The sequence below is a fragment of the Bufo bufo genome, chromosome 7 (genome assembly GCF_905171765.1).
Source record: "Bufo bufo chromosome 7, aBufBuf1.1, whole genome shotgun sequence".
NCBI lineage: Eukaryota > Metazoa > Chordata > Amphibia > Anura > Bufonidae > Bufo > Bufo bufo.
The window spans coordinates 95693768-95714787 of record NC_053395.1 but is presented as its reverse complement, the minus strand read 5'-3'; the positions used below and the strand labels follow the sequence as shown (position 1 = coordinate 95714787).

Below are 21020 nucleotides of genomic sequence, written 5' to 3'. Positions count from 1 at the left end.
CCGCCGAACATAATGACTCCCCGATTATAAAGCATCGGCCGGACATAATGCCTCCCCGATTATAAAGCAAGCCACCCCAGAATGTAAGGAGCTCACTGATTGGCCGCAGCCGCCGCCAGGACAAGTTGCCGCCTTCTTCCGTCCGCTGCTCGCTCTGCCCTGATGGAGTCTCACAACTTGGCTTGCACGGACACACAGGGGACGGGGTGACAGGTAGGGGGGGGAATATCTGATGGAAGGTGGGGGATGTCTGCTGAAGATGGGGGGGGGGGGAGACTAAAAACGGTAATCAAAATGACACAGGGTGATCAGGGTGGGGAGGTGGATCATTTAAAATGACACAGGGGGATCAGGGTGGTGAGGGGGATCATTTAAAATGACACAGGGAGATCAGAGAGGGGAATCAAAATGACACAAGAGGATCAGAAGGGGGTACTAAAATGCTATAGTAATCCCCCCCCTCTGATTCTCCTGTACCATTTTGATTCCCCCTTCTGATCCCCCTGTGTCATTTTAAGTGATCCCCCTCCCCACCCTGATACCCCTGTGTCATTTTGATTCCCTTCTCTGATCACCCTGTGCCATTTTAAGTGATCCCCCTCCCCACCCTGATTTCCTTTTTTTTTTGTTCAACAATAAATGTGTACCGTATTTTTCTTCATGGAAAAATAAGACATCCCCTGAAAATAAGACCTAGCGAATCTTTGGGAGCAAAAATTAATATAAGACACTGTCTTATTTTCGAGGAAACAGGGTATATATCCCCAGGAATGTGACTAGGGGACATCCTCTGCGTCTGGAGGAAAGAAGGTTTGTACACAAACATAGAAAAGGGTTCTTTACGGTAAGAGCAGTGAGACTATGGAACTCTCTGCCTGAGGAGGTGGTGATGGTGAGTACAATAAAGGAATTCAAGAGGGGCTTGGATGTATTTCTGGAGTGTAATAATATTACACGCTATAGCTACTAGAGATGGGTCATTGATCCAGGGAGTTATTCTGATTGCCTGATTGGAGTCTGGAAGGAATTGTTTTCCCCTTAAGTGGTGAAAATTGACTTCTACCTCACAGTTCTTTTTTTTTTGCCTTAATCTGGATTAATTTGCAGGCCTAACTGGATGGACAGATGTCTTTTTTTTGGCCTTATAAACTATTTTACTATGTTAGGCTAGCAGGTGGCAGCACTTAACAGTAGTATAGTGATTTCTGCATAGATTAATGTAGAAAATTCCATTATTTTATGCAACTTGCAATACAACAATGTTTTCATCACTTTACTTCCCCAAAACATTTTATGAAAAGTGATCAAAAAGTCTATGGCCTGTCCACCCGTGAACAGATTCCACTCAAAATTACGACCCAATATCTCTTTTAAATGGAGATAGGAAGCTATATGTGAAAATAATCACCACTAGATTGCAAAATATTTTACTTATCTTAAGGTAACCAAGAAGGATTTTTGCTTGGTAGGGAAGCCCCAGGAAATACTAGACACGTAATATCCTTCCTACAATACAAACAAAACAAAATCCCCACTTTTCTCCCCTTTGAAACCGAAAAGGCATTTGATAGAAAAACCTGAAATGCATTCTTTGTCTTTGATAAATTCGTATTTACAGGCCAACTATCTGCCATTAAAGCATTTTACTAAAAACCCATCCACAAAAGTTTTTTCAAATTGTTCTACATCCCTAGAATTTATGATAACTAATGACAGTAGGAAGGATGTCCCTTTTTCCCCCCTCCTTTTTATTTTATTTATTGAACCCCTTGCAGAACTCATCAGACAATCCTCTAACATTAAAGGTATAAAGGGGAGCCAGCAAAACATAAACTAGCATTATTTGCCAACGACTTTATCTTAAAGGGTAACTGTCATATTTTTTATTTATTTGCTAGTTTATTAGAGCTAGGCATGTCTACCTGAGTTAGTCTGTCAATGATTGTCAAAAGATCTGTAATTACCTTATAATAACAGCTTTCATTAATGTCCTCTGTTCCTTTCTACTGCTCCCTTAAAATACAGTTGCTATAGCTTGTCTGTTTCCGGCTAAAAAGACAGGAAGACGGAGGGGCGGTCCTTCACACTGCATGCCTGCATTAGGCTTCAGAGTGAGGAAGCGTGTCTGTCAGTAATTACAATCTGATTGGCTGACAGGGAGCTGCTGGCCTACAGCAAGTGTGTATGTGAAGTGAGGGAAAGCAGTTTTGGCCTCAGAGAACTGGCAGAGGAGCCATCTTGAGAAGGTCCTCATATTGTAAATGTTTAAACAGCTGTAACTAAAGGAAAAACTCAAGGAAAACAGTGGTATGTGAATAAACTAAAGATTGCTTTATGCATAATGCTGCTGCAGCAGTAACATATGCTAAACTTGATTTTTTGATGAAAACATGACAGTTACCCTTTAATGATTGCATGTCACAGGTTAAGGGGAAGGGAAATCACCAAATACACACCACAACGAATAGACAACAATCTAGGCCTCAAAAGCTAAGGAAGAGGGATGGTGACCTCCTGGTAATCCCTAGGCTTTTCCCTAACTCCTGCCAGTATGAGCAGATCCCGATGGTGGAAATACTCATACACCGGATACCTGAAGCCCTGCTAAAACTGATGAGCCCTAGGATAGGTAACAGGGGATGAGACAGCTGTTTCCTTCCAGAATAAGGGAACTTGCGTCTCCCTGAGGCCTAGAAACACACACCAGATAATAAGAAACAGCGAAGGCAACAAGTACTAGCTTAGAGATGTATGGAGAAGCAGGAGATCCAAGACAAACCAGCACTAGCAACTCCAAGCAGAAACTATCAACCGCATGGTCAGCAGTGTGAGGCGGATCTAAATAGAGCCTCATCACTGATAACTAGCGGCACCTCAAAAGAGGTAATATCCTGCCAAACAACATCATACAGAGAGACCTGTCAGATAACCTCACGTGCAGCAAGTCTATCCGATCTTCTCATCTCACTCACAGGAGGGACCGTGACTTTGCAGATCCCTTAACTTCTTTAGATGCTGCTTATGGAATTATTGATAAATTCAGTAAAATATCCTATTACAAAGTAAACCATACCAAATTGCAAATCTTACCTATCCATGTTGACTCTACGCTACTCATTGAGCTTAAACGTGCATTTACTTTAGATTGGCAGCCGAAGAAATTTCATATTTAGGGTTAAAAATGTCTTTCTTATATAAAAACTGTACCAGGCTACTTTTTTCCCTATTCTCAAGATTAACAGAGTTGTCCAAGTTATTTTGTTGATGACCTATCCTCAGGATAGTTCATAAATATGTGATCGGTGAGGGGGTGACACCCGACACCCCCACTGATCAACTGGGTGAAGAGAAGGCAGCGATGCCTTCTCTTCATTGTTTACCTGCTCGCCATTGCAACAGTGGTGAGCAGATGTAGCTACAAGAAGCCGTCCTATTCACTTCAGTGAGACGCCTTGCTCCTATTTTTATTTTCTTTTTTCTTTTTTTTCTTTAAATAATTATTATTTATTATATTGTAATTATATTCATATAACCACCACCCACGATTTAATCTCCCAGGAATATTCCATATGTGAATACCTCAGACTACTTATTACATCTTTTTATTTGTATCCATTTATTTTTACTCCATTATAATATTTTATAACATTCTTTTGTATAGCACCCATGTCATTTGTCCTTTTATACATATCTGGACTCTTATCTATACATATCTGGCTTTCTATTCAACATAAGGACTCCATGTGAGCTTATCCCTAATGTCTATAGTTCCCATGGATTCTCCATTCTCCATTCACGTTCGGGTTTCCCTTCTAGACTTCATTTGATGCCTCTGCGTTCCAGCCTGAAATGCACAGACGTCTGCTCCTCCCTGCCCTGCCGAGCGCCCCGCCACATGGTGCGCTCCACATAGCATTTCCAAACGGCTCTACCTTCGGCCGGCACCTTCTCTTTGGTCCTCCTGCACATGCGTTCCACTGGTGGAACGCATGGCGCATATCCGCCCGAGACTCCACCCTCCAACCGGGTGCATGCGTTCCACAGTGGAACGCATCGGGAGCGATCTAAGCCTGATAGAGCATTTCAGGCTGTAAGAACCCTAATGGGCGCCTTATAATCCCCCTTGACATATTTTAATATGCACCAAAGTATAGATCTAAGCACTACACATAATCGGACCATGTATTCTGGAGGACTGGGGGAGATGAGAGGACCGGAGGTGACGCTCCGCCCACTTCTGGTCCCCGCCAAAACTTTTGGTAAATTGATTTCTGATTGTTTAATTAAGATACCTATATATATTCTTGGCATCATGCACTTTGTTATGTGTTTTAACCCACACTGCTCTTGAGAAAGGGGAACATACCCCGAAACGCGTTGAGCTTTTATTCATTTATGCAATAAAAAAACTCTCCATCTGGAACCCTGACTACCATCATTTGGGACGTGGAGGAAAGTTTATACTACCTGACGAGCGATCTCGGCGGGGGTGGAGCAGGTATAGGTTTATTTTGCTTATCCAATATCTCCCTCCCTGGTGAAGTAAGTCGCCTTCCGTTTTTTTCTCATACAATTCTTTTAACATCACTTATTTTTATTTTTTATTATTTTTTAAGTACCCACACAGTGATACATGTGTCGCCATATATCGATACTCTGAAATAGAATCAATATAACAAAATATAAATACTCACAGTGATATATAGGCTCACCATATATTGAGACTGTGAAATAGAACCACTAACTATACAGACACAGTGATATATATGTTTTTGCAATATATCGATACTGTGAAGCAGAAGCACAAATCCAACTAGCAAAGTAGTAACCCTCTATAGACTTACTACACTGCCCTTATCCGTTTTTTCTTCACCTTTGCACCCCTGTGCTACTGTCTACTATCCCCAAGACCACCTGGGCCTCCTCCCCCCTCTTTTTCTTGGGCAAGCCTCCAGCACTTTTTAAATTTTATCCCTATTCAAGTGCGACGGTGAGCAAGTAAACAATGAAGAGAAGGCAGCGGTGGCACGGCAGGCGCCCCTTCTCTTCAACCAGATAATCAACGGGGGTTCCGTGTGTCAGACCCCCACCGATTTGATATTGATGACCTATTCTGAGGATAGGTCATCAATAAAGAGAACTTGGACAACCCCTTTATTAAAGATATGTCTAATTATACATGACTCAGAATGTAAAGGGGTTATCCAAGTTATATAAATGTATGCTAAGAGCTATTATATTACTATATTAAACTCTTTTCTAAATCACTGACTTTATTGACTTGGCGCTGTTTCGCCACTGCCGATTTGGTTCATGTGACCCCCGACGTCATCAACCCTGCTCAGGTGCTGACGTCTCGTTTACAAGCTTCTCCCTGCTTGAGGGAGTGGCCCGGCTCTGTAAACGAGACGTCAGAGCCTTTGGTGCCCGCCCCCTCTCTCCCTCTCCTCACACAGCCTCGGCGTTTGTAAGCGTTGCGCATGCGCGATCCTTACCAGAGCCGTGGTGATAGATTGATTCGGCAGCAGGGTATGTGTCTGGCTCCTTCCCTCACTTCCATGGCCCAGTGTACCTGTTCCCCTCCCACATCTGGGTATCGTTATTAGAGCCCTGGCCCCCTCAACAAGTACGCATTACACTCCTAATACCACCCCCAGGACACGAAAATATTCATGAGGGAGAGCTCAGGCATTGTTGTTAGCATGTACTTCAGCATGTAAACACAGCAATAACAGAACCATGAAAAGTTGTAAGTATGTTTTTTTTTTTCTCTTAAGAAATCAAGCTTAACCAATGTATATGTATGTCCTGATGAGTTTTATGAGGTTTTAATTTTTTTTCCCATAACTCGGATAACCCCTTTAATGGCTTAGGATAACCTCTGTATATAAGATATTGTTACCAAAACTATTTATTAAATTTGTTCAGAATTTTACCAATATCTATCTCAAACTCATTCTTCAAAACGGCCAACAAACAAATGCAACATTTCCTCTGGAATGGAAAAGAATTCAGAATGGCCTATCTGATAATAACAAAGCACAGGGACGCATGCAGACTGGGACTGCCTAATATACAAGACCACTTCCATGCCTCTGTCATAGATAAACTTTATTATTTGTGGTCAGGAGATCAGGGAAAAATGTGGGTCCAGCTAGAACATTACCTCTGTGTTATAGCTCTCTTAAATCATATATAATTTCCGCCAATTGGAACTTTAGTTTTCCCTTAAGCCTCTATTAGAACCTCTGATGTTGTTTGGCACATATTTCTTTCCTCTAACAGAAAAAATATCATATGCTCCTTTGAACTTATCCTACTGGATTTTCTAGAAGACAACATCCCAAATCTATGCTTGATCTGCAGATCACAGAGGATCGATTCATCACACAACCAGTCTAATACTTTATATTTTCAACATTTGGGAATTACAAAACACATTCCTAGTAGAGCATTTCATAAATTCCTTCAGATTAGAGATGTTATTGATAAAAAAAATCCCCCCCCCCCCAGATAGATCACTCAACCCAGAAAAACAAATCCATGTTAACACTCTTTCCTAAGACAAAGGGCATCACTACACTTTACATACTTCATAATAATTCCTCTGGACAGGTGGCAGAAATCACTTCATTCTTTGTACCTCATGATTAGATGTGTTACTCATCGAAAAGCAATAATCAAGACATATATTTCCAGTTGTATTATACTCTGGATAAGATTAATCAAATGTACCCCACTAATCACTGTTGGAGAAATTGCGGCCATATAGGAACACTTAAAAGCTATGTACATCTTTGAGGGCAATTATTTTTTTATTACATTGTACTCATTTGGAGCTAAAAATAATTTTTCAATTTGGTCTTTAACAATATGGAAACCTATTTCTCTAGATAGCTGAGATTTTTTTAGTAGCAGCCTCTGGATTTTCTCTTTTCTGTCAGTTTGTGAGGCTCCTTATCTCTGCTCTCTGACATTATAAACACTCATCAAAGCTCAATCCTTATCTTACTGTTAAGATTGTAGCTTAAGTAAGTGTTTATGACCTCTCAGTAGCTTAGATATAATGTTTATTAGATGACCGGCACAAAGTGAAAGTACCAGTCGCACAGTTAGAAAAACAGTTTACCCTTTGTGAAAAATGACTCAATATTTTTAATAAAGGCCAATCAGAAATATGATTTTTATCCAAAATTGAGTAAAATGCAATAACAAACAAAAATTGCCTCCGAAGTTGTACTTAGCCTTTAAACAAATATTATGGGACTGTGGCATGCAGCCCAAACCATTATTGCAAATGTCACTGGAGATAAGATTATTCTTATGCCTTCTTTGGCTCTTTTGCTCTTAAATATTAATACATTTTCTCCTAAACAAAGACTGATTATACCCCACCTACTCATGCCCACTAAACTAATCATTACTAGATATTGTAAACGCAGCACACAAATGCTTATATTGGATGTTAGTTCATTGATAAATGTTGGTGCACCAGCAAAATAAATATGCAGCCTTTCAAACATATTGGAAGGTTTGGATCCAGAGTTTCTACTATTCAGATTAAGTTGCTAAGAGAATCTGACCTTTAGGTGTTAGTTTCCTTTAACTAAAATGTAATTGTTAATTAGGAAGTCCTTTGCTTCTGTCTATTTTCGTTTTTTCTTAACAGTTCTGTTCAATGCTGTTAGTAAATTGTCAGTTGGATACCTATGATATCAGAATTGCTGAGTTCTTCAAAACCTCACGGGTGGTGTTGCAGAAAGCTAGAAGACACAAATGAAGATCCGACTGACTTGATCCCAAACTAAGGAACATAAGGGTGAGCCCTATAAAAGCCCTAGCGCTCTCCCTGACTGCTCAGCCCATGCAAAGATCTCTATGATAGATAATTGCATGCCCTCGTGCCTCGACTGTATGACACCTGAACACCCTATAATAGTGAGGGGACACGACCACCAGCTCCCTACACTTAATACGGAGGGAGTCAGGGTCACCTAGGATCAAGCCAATGGGAAAACACAAATAAAGGAACAGACTTATCTGAGGAAGCAGCAGTTGCAGCATCTAGCATAGCACAATCCAGGAAGTTGTATAAACCGCAAAGTGATGCAGTATGGGAGGGGATATAAAGGAATGCAATCAGTGCAACTAGATGACAGCTGAGAGAGGGAAACGAGATGACAAAACGAAAGCAAAACAAAAGAACCTCAAGTAAGAGGTACCGAAGAACGTCTGTCAGAGCTTCTCAGATATCTGGCGGTGACAGTACCCCTCCTTCTACGAGTGGACTCCGGACACTCAGAGCCCACCTTCTCAGGATGGGACCTATGCAAAGCCCTCATGAGACGAGTGGCCTTAATGTCCGTCACTGGGACCCACATATAATGTCCGTCACTGGGACCCACATCCTCTCCTCAGGACCCTAACCCTCCCAATGAAGGAGGTACTGGAGAGAACCGCGGACAATACGAGAATCCACAATCCTAGACACCTGAAATTCAAGATTACCATCAACCACAATCGGAGGAGGAGGCAAAGAGGAGGCAGGGCTCCAGATGGCGACCAAAAAGGTCGCCAATGCGACTTAGAATTTACAAATGGCGACAAGACTTTTTAGTCTTGTCGCCATTTGCGACTAGACCCGCAGCTTTGCTCAATACAGCGGCGGGGCACAGGAGATGATCGTTCTCAGCAGCGCAGTGGAGGAGGAGTCTCTCCCTCCCCCCTGTGCTGCTGCCGCCGCTTCCGCCAATAAGAAGATACGGGAGGGGAGGGGCTGTGGCCACTGCGCCACCAATGAAGAAAACTGACCTGTAATACAAATACAGGAGGCGGGTGCTGGAATCAAATAGCCGACACCTGACCTCTGACAGGGAGCTGCGATCAGCGGCAGTTGAGTTAACCCTTCAGGTGCGGTACCTGAGGGGTTAACTGTCGCTGATCGCAGCTCCCTGTCACAAAGGTCGGGTGTCGGCTATTTGATTCCAGCACCCGCCTCCTGTATTTGTATACGAAACGTTGGTGGCACAGTGCGCCCCCCAACACCCCAGTATAAGAAACATTGGTGGCTCAGTAGGAAGTGCCAATGAGGGTTAAAAAATAATTAAAAAAATTAACTCGCCTCCTCCAGTTGATCGCGTAGCTGCCGGTCTCCTGTTCTTTCTTCAGGACCTGTGGTGACGTCACTGAGCTCATCACGTAGTCCAGTACCATGGTGATGGATCATGTGATGTATCATGTGATGAGCACAGTGATGTCACCACAGGTCCTTTGGCAGGTCCTGAAGAAAGAACAGGAGACGATCAATTGGAGGAGGTGAGTTAATTATTTTTTTAACCCTCATTGGCACTGCCCACTGCGCCACCAATGTTTTATTATATTGAGGGGGGGCGCACTGTGCCACCAATGTTTATTATATTGAGGGGGGGCGCACTGCGCCACCAATGTTTATCATACTGGGTTGTTGGGGGGGCGCACTGCGCCACCAATGTTTATTATGTTGAGGGGGGGCGCACTGCGCCACCAATGTTTATTATATTGAGGGGGGGCGCACTGCGCCACCAATGTTTATTATACTGGGGTGATGGGGGGGCGCACTGCGCCACCAATGTTTATCATACTGGGTTGTTGGCGGGGCGCACTGCGCCACCAATGTTTATTATATTGGGAGGGGCGCACTGCGCCACCAATGTTTATTATATTGAGGGGGGCGCACTGCGCCACCAATGTTTATTATATTGAGGGGGGGCGCACTGCGCCACCAATGTTTATTATACTGGGTTGTTGGGGGGGCGCACTGCGCCACCAATGTTTATTATATTGAGGGGGGGCGCACTGCGCCACCAATGTTTATTATACTGGGGTGATGGGGGGGCGCACTGCGCCACCAATGTTTATCATACTGGGTTGTTGGCGGGGCGCACTGCGCCACCAATGTTTATTATATTGGGAGGGGCACACTGCGCCACCAATGTTTATTATATTGAGGGGGGGCGCACTGCGCCACCAATGTTTTATTATACTGGGGTGAGGGGGGGCGCACTGCGCCACCAATGTTTATCATACTGGGTTGTTGGGGGGGCGCACTGCGCCACCAATGTTTATTATACTGGGTTGTTGGGGGGGGCGCACTGCGCCACCAATGTTTATTATATTGAGGGGGGGCGCACTGCGCCACCAATGTTTATTATACTGGGGTGATGGGGGGGCGCACTGCGCCACCAATGTTTATCATACTGGGTTGTTGGCGGGGCGCACTGCGCCACCAATGTTTATTATATTGGGAGGGGCTCACTGCGCCACCAATGTTTATTATATTGAGGGGGCGCACTGCGCCACCAATGTTTATTATATTGAGGGGGGGCGCACTGCGCCACCAATGTTTATTATACTGGATTGTTGGGGGGGCGCACTGCGCCACCAATGTTTATTATATTGGGAGGGGCGCACTGCGCCACCAATGTTTATTATATTGAGGGGGGGCGCACTGCGCCACCAATGTTTTATTATACTGGGGTGAGGGGGGGGCGCACTGCGCCACCAATGTTTATCATACTGGGTTGTTGGGGGGGCGCACTGCGCCACCAATGTTTATTATATTGGGGAGGACGCACTGCGCCACCAATGTTTATCATACTGGGTTGTTGGGGGGGCGAACTGCGCCACCAATGTTTATTATACTGGGGTGTTGGGGGGGGCGCACTTCGCCACCAATGTTTATTAAATTCACTCCAACCATTTATTTGCCTTGCTTGCCAATCAATGGTGGGGTTATGTTTAGTGAGCCAGGGTAGCCCCAACACTAGAGTAGTAGGTAATCCGCTTAGGACGAAACATGACACATCCTCAACATGAGCATCACCCACAATCAAACGGATATTGCGAACTATGCCCTTTAACGATTTTTGAGAAAGTGGAGCGGAATCGATAGCAAAAACAGGTATGTCCTTTCCCAAAGTGCATACCTGGAAACCATGTGTTACAGCAAATTGATTATCAATGAGATTGACAGCTGCTCCACTATCTACAAAAATCTCACAAAAAATGTTCTTGCTTTCTAGCGCCACCCTGGCAGGTAGGACAAAACGGGAACTACAAGCAAACGGAAAAGCTTCAATTTCCGCATCAACCTTGCCAATGGTAACAGATGGAAAGTTTTTAGAGGATTTCTTTCTTTTTGTTTCTTTATTACCCTCAAAACTCTCCCTGAATCTTCTAGAGGGGCAAATGATTTATACCTCCACAACAGAAACAAACCCTCCTCGGAGAGCTGAATCCTCTATTATTAGGGGCAAGCAAACCCAGCTGGATGGGCTTCTCCTCAGAGGGGATTGAGAGAGACTGAGACCCCTGTGCACTGAATGAGACAGCCCCACTGTCCTTGGACTGAGTATGACAGGAAGGAGTGATCTCTCCTCTCTCTCTAAGACACCTGTCAATACGAACAGCCCGAGACATGGCAGACTCCAAAGAGGTAGGTCTCTCATGAAAGGCAAATGCATCTTTCAATCCCTCTGAAAGACCATGACAAAATTGACTTCGGAGTGCAGCATCATTCCAACCAGTATCAGCTGCCCATCTCCGAAATTCTGAACAGTATATCTCTGCGGACTGTTTACCCTGGCATAAAAGACGCAGTTTAGATTTAGCCAGAGCAATACGATCTGGATCATCATATATCTGACCCAGGGCTACAAAAAATTCATCCACTGAACGGAGGGGCCGTGCCCCCACCGGCAGCGAAAAGGCGCAGGACTGCGCGTTATCCCTGAGCAGCGAGATGATGATCCCCACCCTCCGCTCCTCATCACCAGAGGAATGAGGAAGTAGGCAAAAAGGGAGTTTGCAAGCCTCTCTAAAACGAACAAAATTCTCACTACCCCCGGAGAACGTATCCGGAAGCGAGATTTTAGGCTCAGAACAAATTCCATGATCGCAAGCAGAAACGGTTTTTACGGAGATCTGCTACCTCCAGTGAAAGACCCTGCATGTGGTCAATCAAGGCTGAAACCGGATTCATGCTTAAGACGGTTTTGGCGGTTTATAATGTAACAGGTGGTGTTGCAGAAAACTAGAAGACACTATAAAAGCCCTAGCGCTCTCCCTGACTGCTCAGCCCATGCAAAGATCTCTATGATAGATAATTGCATGCCCTCGTGCCTCAACGGTATGACACCTGAACACCCTATAATAGTGAGGGGACACGACCACCGGCTCCCTACACTTAATACGGAGGGAGTCAGGGTCACCTAGGATCAAGCCAACGGGAAAACACAAATAAAGGAACAGACTTATCTGAGGAAGCAGCAGTTGCAGCATCTAGCATAGCACAATCTAGGAAGTTGTATAAACCGCAAAGTGATGCAGTATGGGAGGGGATATAAAGGAATGCAATCAGTGCAACTAGATGACAGCTGAGAGAGGGAAACGAGATGACAAAACTAAAGCAAAACAAAAGAACCTCAAGCAAGAGGTACTGAAGAACTTCTGTCAGAGCTTCTCAGATATCTGGCGGTGACACATCTACTTTAACCACTTCACATCTGGGCCGTTTCCCGCTTCCTGACAGAGCCATTTTTGCAAATCTGACATGTCATTTTATGTGGTAATAACTTTAAAACGCTTTTACTTATCCATTTTTAATTATAAAAAATACCAAATTTACCCAAAACTTGGAAAAATTTGAAAATTTCCGAATTTAAATTTCTCTACTTTTATAATAGTAATACCTCCAAAAATAGTTATTTCTTTACATTCGCCATATGTCTATTTCATGTTTGGATCATTTTGTGAATGTCATTTTATTTTTTAGGGACGTTAGAAGGCTTAGAAGTTTAGAAGCAAATCTTGAAATTTTTCAGAAAATTTCAAAAACCCACTTTTTAAGGACCAGTTCAGGTCCAAAGCAAGGGTTAACAGCCAAACAAAACTCAATATTTATTGCCCTGATTCTGTAGTTTACAGAAACACCCCATATGTGGTCGTAAACTGCTGTACGGGCGCAGAAGGAAAGGAATGCCATATGGTTTTTGGAAGGAAGATTTTGCTGCACTGTTTTTTGGACATCATTTCCCATTTAACCCCCCGATGCACCCCTAGAGTAGAAACTCCATAAAAGTGACACATTTTGGAAAATATACCCCTCAAGGTATTCAAAACTGATTTTACAAACTTTAGTAACCCTTTAGGTGTTCCACAAGAGTTAATGGAATATGGAGATGAAATTTCTGAATTTCTGTTTTTTTTTATAACATTTTCCATTTGAATCCATTTTTTCAAGTAACTAAGCAAGGATTAACAGCCAAACAAAACTCAATATTTATTGCCCTGATACTATAGTTTACAGAAACACCCCATATGTGGTCTTAAACTGCTGTTTAGGCTCAGGCCAGGGCGCAGAAGGAAAGGAGCGCTATGTTGTTTTTGGAAGGCAGATTTTGCTGAGCTGATTTTTTGACAACATGTCACATTTGAAGACCCCCTGATGCACCCCTAGAGTAGAAACTCCAAAACAGTGACCCCATTTTGGAAACTACGGGATAAGGTGGCAGATTTGTAGGTACTATTTTTAGGGTACATATGATTTTTGGTTGCTCTATATTACACTTTTTGTGAGGCAAGGTAACAAAAAATAGCTGTTTTTATTTTTTATTTACAATGTTCATCTGATAGGTTAGATTATGTACTATTGTTTTAGAGCAGGTTGTTACGGACACGACAAAACCAAATATGACTACTTTATTTGGTTGTTTGTTTAAGTTTTACATAATAAAGCATTTTTGAAAAAAATAATTTTTTAGTGTCTCCACATTCTTTTTTTGGGCGACTGTCATATGTAGGGGCAATTTTTTTTTCGGTATGAGATGACAGTTTGGTACTATTTTAGGGTGCATATGACTTTTTGATCGCTTAGTATTACACTTTTTGTGATGTAAGCTGACAAAAATGGCTTTTTTGACACACTTATTTTAATTTTATTACGGTGTTCATCTGAGGGGTTAGGTAATGTGATATTTTTATACAGCAGGTTCTTACAGACGTGTCGATACCTAATATCTATACTCTTTTCTTAATTTATTTAAGTTTTACACAATAATATGATTTTTGAAACCAAAAAAAAAACATTTGTGTCTCCATAGTCTGAGAGCCATATTTTTTTTTATTTTCTGGTCATTTGTCTTAGGTAGGGTATCATTTTTGCGGGATTAGATGACAGTTTGATTGGTACTATTTTGGGGTGCATATGACTTTTTGATTGCTATTACACTTTTTGTGATGTTAGGTAACAAAAAATTGCTTTTTTGACACCGTTTCTTTTTTTTCACCTGAGAGGTTTGGTCATGTGGTATTTTACAGCAGGTTCTTACGGACGCGGCAATACCTAATATGTATACTTTTTTTATTTACGTTTTACACAATAATATCATTTTTGAAACAAAAAGAAAATCAGGTTTTAGTGTCTCCATAGTCTAAGCCATAGTTTTTTTTATTTTTTGGGCGATTGTCTTAGGTAGGATATAATTTTTGCGGGATGAGATGACGGTTTGATTGTCACTATTTTGGAGTGCATATGACTTTTTGATCACTTGCTTTTACACATTTTGTGATGTAAGGTGACAAAAAATGGCTTTTTTGACACAGTTATCATTTAATTATTTTTTGGACGTCGTTCATGTGATATTTTTATAGACCAGGTCCTTACGGACGGGGAAATACCTAATATGTATACTTTTTTAATTTTTTTACATTTAGCACAATAAAAGCATTTTTGAAACAAAAAATCATGTTTTAGTGTCTTCATAGTCTGAGAGCAATAGTTTATTTTTATTTTTGGGCTATTGTCTTAGGTAGGGTATCATTTGAAGTAGGGATAAAGTGACTGTTAGATTGGTGCTATTCTGGCGGTATCGTCTTTTTCATCGCTTGGTGTTGCACTTTTAGTGATGTAAGGTGATAAATTTTTATTTTTTTTTTAGCAGTTTTTATAAAAAAAATTTGACAGTGTTCACCTGAGGGTTTAGGTTATGTGATATTTTTATAGAGCCGGTTTTTTAGTTTATTTTGGGAAAAGGACGCTTTTTATTTTTTATCTTTTTTATTTTTTTTACTTGAAACTATTTTTTTTATAATACTTGTTTTTTTCATTTTTTTTATTTTATTTTTTACTTTTTATATTTGTCACACTGTGGGACTTCACCTTTTCAGGGTTTGATCCCTGTTTCAATTCAGTACAATACATTATGTATTGTACTGAATTGAACTATCAGCGTCTTACACAGTAAGACGCTGACTGTTGCCTAGGAGAACCAGACCTCAGGCAACCATCGGCCCCCTGTCAGCGCAGCCCCCTCCCTCTGTAACGTGCCGCGGTCAGCACTTACCACGGCATGTGAGGGTTAATCAGTCGGCATCACCGCATACAGCGATGCCTGCGGATGCAGCAGGGGCCCGGCTATCAGTAATAGCCAGGCCCGTGCTGCGGATCGGGCGGGTTTAGCCCCTGCACCCTCCCAATAACATCACGTACATGCACGTGGGAATGCGGTAAGGCACCACATTCCCCCATGTACGTGATATTGCGGGAAGGGGTTAATTTTTTGTGTTATTGTTACTTTTCATACTGTGCATTGTAAATTTATGTTTTGCTTTTTCTTCTTCTGCTTAGGTCTCTTTTGTAATAGGACATGGGATGGTTGGTTGTGTTGGGGTGATGCGGCAGCAGGAGATATTTCTGAGCAGCACTGCCCAGATTATTTTCAGGACTTTGATCCCTCAGGTAAGTTCCCAGTAGTATGTAATTTAATTTTTCTCCATATAACAGGATATGCTGCAGATGTGTTAGTGTGTATCCTTTTTCATTGTTTTCTGTACATGCTAATGAGGTGGGTATTGGTGGATTTAAGTTTCAGTATTTTTTTAGTTAACGTCCTAATGACCAAGCGCCGTATTCTTTTTATGCAGCAGTTGCAGTGGAAAAGAGTAAAATTAAAAAATAGGTGTTTTAATGACCTCTTAGGCTACTTTCACACTTGCGGCAGGACGGATCCAACAGGCTGTTCACCCTGTCGGATCCGTCCTAACGCTATTTCGCCGGACCGCCGCTCCCAGCCCATTGACTATAATGGGGACGGGGGCGGAGCTCCGGCGCAGCACGGCAGTGCGCGGACGAAAGGCCGCCGGACTAAAAGTCCTGCATGTCCGACAGTCTGTCGAATCCGTCCTGCCGCAAGTGTGAAAGTACCCTTAGGGGACATATTATATGCCCAAAAAAATTAAAAATATATATTTATATATATATATATATATATATATATATATATATATATAAATATATATAAAGAAAAGTAGAGGCGGCTCTCACCTGTTTCATACTCTCCAATGCACGGACCGCAGCCCCTGGTTTGGGCTGCTACAACAAATCCAAAAAAGTATGGGATGTCCAGCTCAATGCATAAAAGTGGAAAAACTTCAGAGGTTTAAAATTTCCATAGCAGGACAAAAATGTTACGCGTTTCAGACCTCTTTTAGTTCGGGTCCTTCTTCATTACAAACTAAAATCTGAACTGAAGGTACTGTGTGTGCTGATTTTCTACCTGTTCCAATAATCAAAGGGTCAGGTGACCGGTGCACACAGCGCATAATCAGGGAACACATGTACATATTGCGAAAAGTCCACACAGGGACATACATCTAAGAAGACCTATCAATTCCAAAGAAAGCCTAATATGGCACACACTAGAAAACAGCAGCTTCCTCATTATTGCAATATTAAATCATGTCTTTTGTTTAATCTAGTTGGATAACATGTAGCAAGCTGAAACATCCAATAAGCCTCTCAATTCAACAGTTTTCTCCTGTGGTCTCCCCCCCCTAATAGGGATTGTGACCCTCTTTATTCCTTGCACTGTGAGTTTGGAGGTGTCCCCCGCATGCACAACAGCAAAGTGCAAGCTAACCGCCGACACATTGCGGCTCTCATGGTGTGGGACAATTGAGATATGTTTACGGATCCTAGATTTTATTTGGTTAGCAGTACACCCGACATATTGTACCCGGCATTCCTCACAGGTAACTACGGTAGATATATTGCATACTTCGGATTACAGTTTAAGTAAGACTTTATTGAAAACTCCTTGTCATTTGCTAATGATTTAAAGGAACATCCCACTTTAAAGTGGTCACAACAAATACACCTGATGTGACCACATTTCTAACTACCTCTGATTGCTAGCCAGGTAGGTTGCGATTTTTCTTTATTCTGAAACAAGCTGGGATTTATTAGATTACCCAAAGTAGGGGCCTTCCGTGCGGCACATCTAGCACCTCCCGCAACTACATCTGAACACTGGTTGTTATAGCAAAATACAGGTAAGTGTTTCCTAACAATCTTACATATTTTGTTGTATTCCTCGCTATACTGCGTTAGGAGTAGTTGCGTAGCTCCGCCGACCAGATCCATCAAGACAGCATTTCACTGGGAAAATCAATTCTCTCCTATCCATACTGGAAACTAGCTGTCTCTGTTGTAATACAGTATGTGCTGGCGTGAATATGATCTATTAGAGAGCCTGCCAATTACATTATCAGTTTCACGAATAAAAGATTCTTCATCCGAACATTTACGTTTGTCCTGAATTAATTCTCCTTTGGGATTATTGTGCAAAACATGTGGCAAGTGACATGAAGAGGCATGAAGGATTGTGTTTCCTGCAGTCTCCTTCCTATAGGTGGAAGTACAAATCCTGGATGTAAATACCTCACTTCTCAGACATAAATCCAAAAATTGGATACTGACCGGATCATGGTGAACTGTAAAGCATATAGATTCCAAACATGAATTAAGATATTCAACAAACAGTGGTATGGCCACCACATACCCAGACCAAATAAATAACAGGTCATCGATGTAGCGACCATACCACTGTACCAGGTCATGAAAAGGGTGGGTGTCGATGAGGAGAAAGCGCCTCTCCCACTACGCCATAAAAATATTATCTATGGAGGGAGAAAACTTAGCCCCCATCGACATCCCAGACACCTGTAAGTAAAAATGATTACTAAACATAAAAAAATTATGCCTGAGAAGATAATCCACTGCAAATTCCACATACTTCCGGAGTTCATATGTGTAGTCACTATCAGGAACCAGCGCAAAGACCGAAGCGCTTGGTCATGAGGAATATTCGTGTACAGTGACACAACGTCTGCTGTAATCCATATAAATCCCTCCTTCCACTCAAATGAGGAGAAGGCTTGTAAAACAGACCTAGTGTCCTGTATAAATCCAGGGATGTGTGGAATCAGCGGCTGGAGAAATGAGTCAACCCACTCAGATTATCTCTCTGAGTAGGACCCTATGCCTGCAACTATTGGCCTCATTAAAGGAGGAAACATTCTTATGAATTTTGGGCAAAGCATGGAAAATAGGGATTACCGGGTGGGTTACATATATACAGTGGATATGAAAAGTCTACACACCCCTGTTAAAATGTCAGGTTTCTGTGATGTAAAAAAATGAGACAAAGATAAATCATTTCAGAACTTTTTCCACCTTTAATGTGACTTATAAACTGTACCACTCATTTGAAAAACAAACTGAAATCCTTTAGGTGGAGGTAAGAAAACAAAAACAACTAAAATAATATGGTTCCATAAGTGTGGACACCCTCTTTTAACTGGGTATGTAGCTGTGTTCAGAATTAAGCAATCACATTCAAAATCATGTTAAATAGGAGTCAGCATACACCTGCCATCATTTAAAGTGCCTCTGATTAACCCCAAATAAAGTTCCGCTGCTCTAGTTGGTCTTTCCTGAAATTTTCTTAGTCGCATCCCACAGCAAAAGCCATGGTCCACAGAGAGCTTCCAAAGCATCAGAGGGATCTCATTGTTAAAAGGTATCAGTCAGGAGAAGGGTGCAAAAGAATTTCCAGGGCATTAGATATACTGTGAAACACAGTGAAGACAGTAATCATCAAGTGGAGAAAATATGGCACAACAGGGACATTACCAAGAACTGGACGTCCCTCCAAAATTGATGAAAAGACGAGAAGAAAAATGGTCTGGGAGGCTACCAAGAGGCCTACAGAAACATTAAAGGAGCTGCAGGAATATCTGGCAAGTACTGGCTGTGTGGTACATTTGACAACAATCTCCTGTATTCTTCATATGTCTGGGCTATGGTGTAGACTGGCAAGACGAAAGCCTTTTCTTACGAAGAAAAACATCCAAGTCAGGCTACATTTTGCAAAAACACATCTGAAGTCTCCCAAAAGCATGTGGGAAAAGGTCTTATGGTCTGATGAAACCAAGGTTGAACTTTTTGGCCATAATTCCAAAAGATATGTTTGGCGCAAAAACAATACTGAACATCATAACACCATACCCACAGTGAAGCATGGTGGTGGCAGCATCATGCTTTGGGGCTGTTTTTCTTCAGCTGGAACTGGGGACTTAGTTAAAGAGGACCTTTCACTTGTAAAAACTATGTGAACTAAGTATGCTGCCATGTAGAGCGGCGCCCGGGGATCTCACTGCACTTACTATTATCCCCGGGCGCCGCTACGTTCTCCCGTTATGCCCTCCGGTACCTTTGCTCTGTAAGTTATAGTAGGCGGGTCTTCCCTTGTCCTGTGGGTGTTTCCTTCTCCTAGGCTGCAGCGCTGGCCAATCGCAGCGCACAGCTCACAACTTGGGAGAAGGAGACGCCCACAGGACAAGGGAAGACCCGCCTACTATAACTTAAGGAGCAAAGGTACCGGAGGGCATAACGGGAGAACGGAGCGGCGCCCGGGGATAATAGTAAGTGCAGTGAGATCCCCGGTGCAGTGAGAGCCGCTCTACATGGCAGCATACTTGGTTCACATAGTTTTTACAAGTGAAAGGTCCTCTTTAAGCTAGAGGGAATTATGAACAGTTCCAAATACCAGTCAATATTGGCACAAAACCTTCAGGCTTCTGCTAGAAAGCTGAACATGAAGAGGAACTTCATCTTTCAGCATGACAGCAACCCAAAGCATACATTTAAATCAACAAAGGAATGGCTTCACCAGAAGAAGATTAAAGTTTTGGAGTGGCCCAGCCAGAGCCCAGACCTGAATCAGATTGAAAATCTGTGGGGTGATCTGAAGAGGGATGTGCACAGGAGATGTTCTCGCAATCTGACAGATTTGGAGTGCCAAATGTGCCATGCTGATAGACTCATACCCAAAAAGACTGAGTGCTGTTCTAAAAGCAAAAGGTGCTTTAACAAAGTATTAGTTTAAGGGTGTGCACACTTATGCAACCACATTATTTTATTTTTATATTTTTTCTTCCCTCTACCTAAAAGATTTCAGTTTGTTTTTCAATTGAGTGGTACAGTTTATAGGTCACATTAACCTTTTCAGGACACATGACGTACCGATACGTCATGTGGTGTTCCGATCACTGCCGACCGGCCGGCGGTGATCGGAACAAGGTGCCTGCTCAAATCATTGAGCAGGCACCTAGGCTAAATGCGCGGGGGGAAGGGGGTCCCGTGACCCCCCGATGTCGGCGATCGCAACAAACCGCAGGTCAATTCAGACCTGCGGTTTGCTGCGCTTTCTGAAGTTTCTGATTCCGCGGGGATCAGAAACTTTAGTATGCCTACAATATAGATTTTTCACCCTTCCCTGCACCCCTGAATGATTTTATGGCGGCGGTAGGTGCAGGGGGGGGTTGCAGGCGGTGCGGCAGGCGGGATCGTGATCCCCCCCCCGCCTCCTCTTGAATAATCATTGGTGGCCAGTGGGTATACCAGAGTGTCAGCACATTGCTGACACTCTGGTATAAACGGCTGACATATGTGATGCGATGTCAGCCGTTTAACCCTTTCCATACCGCGGTCCGTACGGACCCCGATATGGAAGAGCAAAGGTTAACAGTCGGGAGCTCCCTCCCTCTCCCATCGGGGGGCTGCTCTGCCTTTGCAGCCCCCAGACAGGATGGTGTCACAGAGGGAGGGAGCCCCCCTCCTTACCCTTCCCGGTCTGCGCAGT

General features: G+C 42.7%; 1 protein-coding gene across 1 annotated transcript in view; it reads left to right on the top strand.

Moving 5' to 3' along the window:
• Positions 1 to 21020, top strand: part of CALCRL (calcitonin receptor like receptor) — a 496395-nt gene that overhangs the window by 204781 nt on the left and 270594 nt on the right. Inside the window, exon 4 of the mRNA XM_040439799.1 lies at positions 15665 to 15775. Within this exon, the coding sequence (XP_040295733.1) occupies positions 15665 to 15775 (111 nt within the window). The remainder of the gene's footprint in view (positions 1 to 15664; positions 15776 to 21020) is intronic.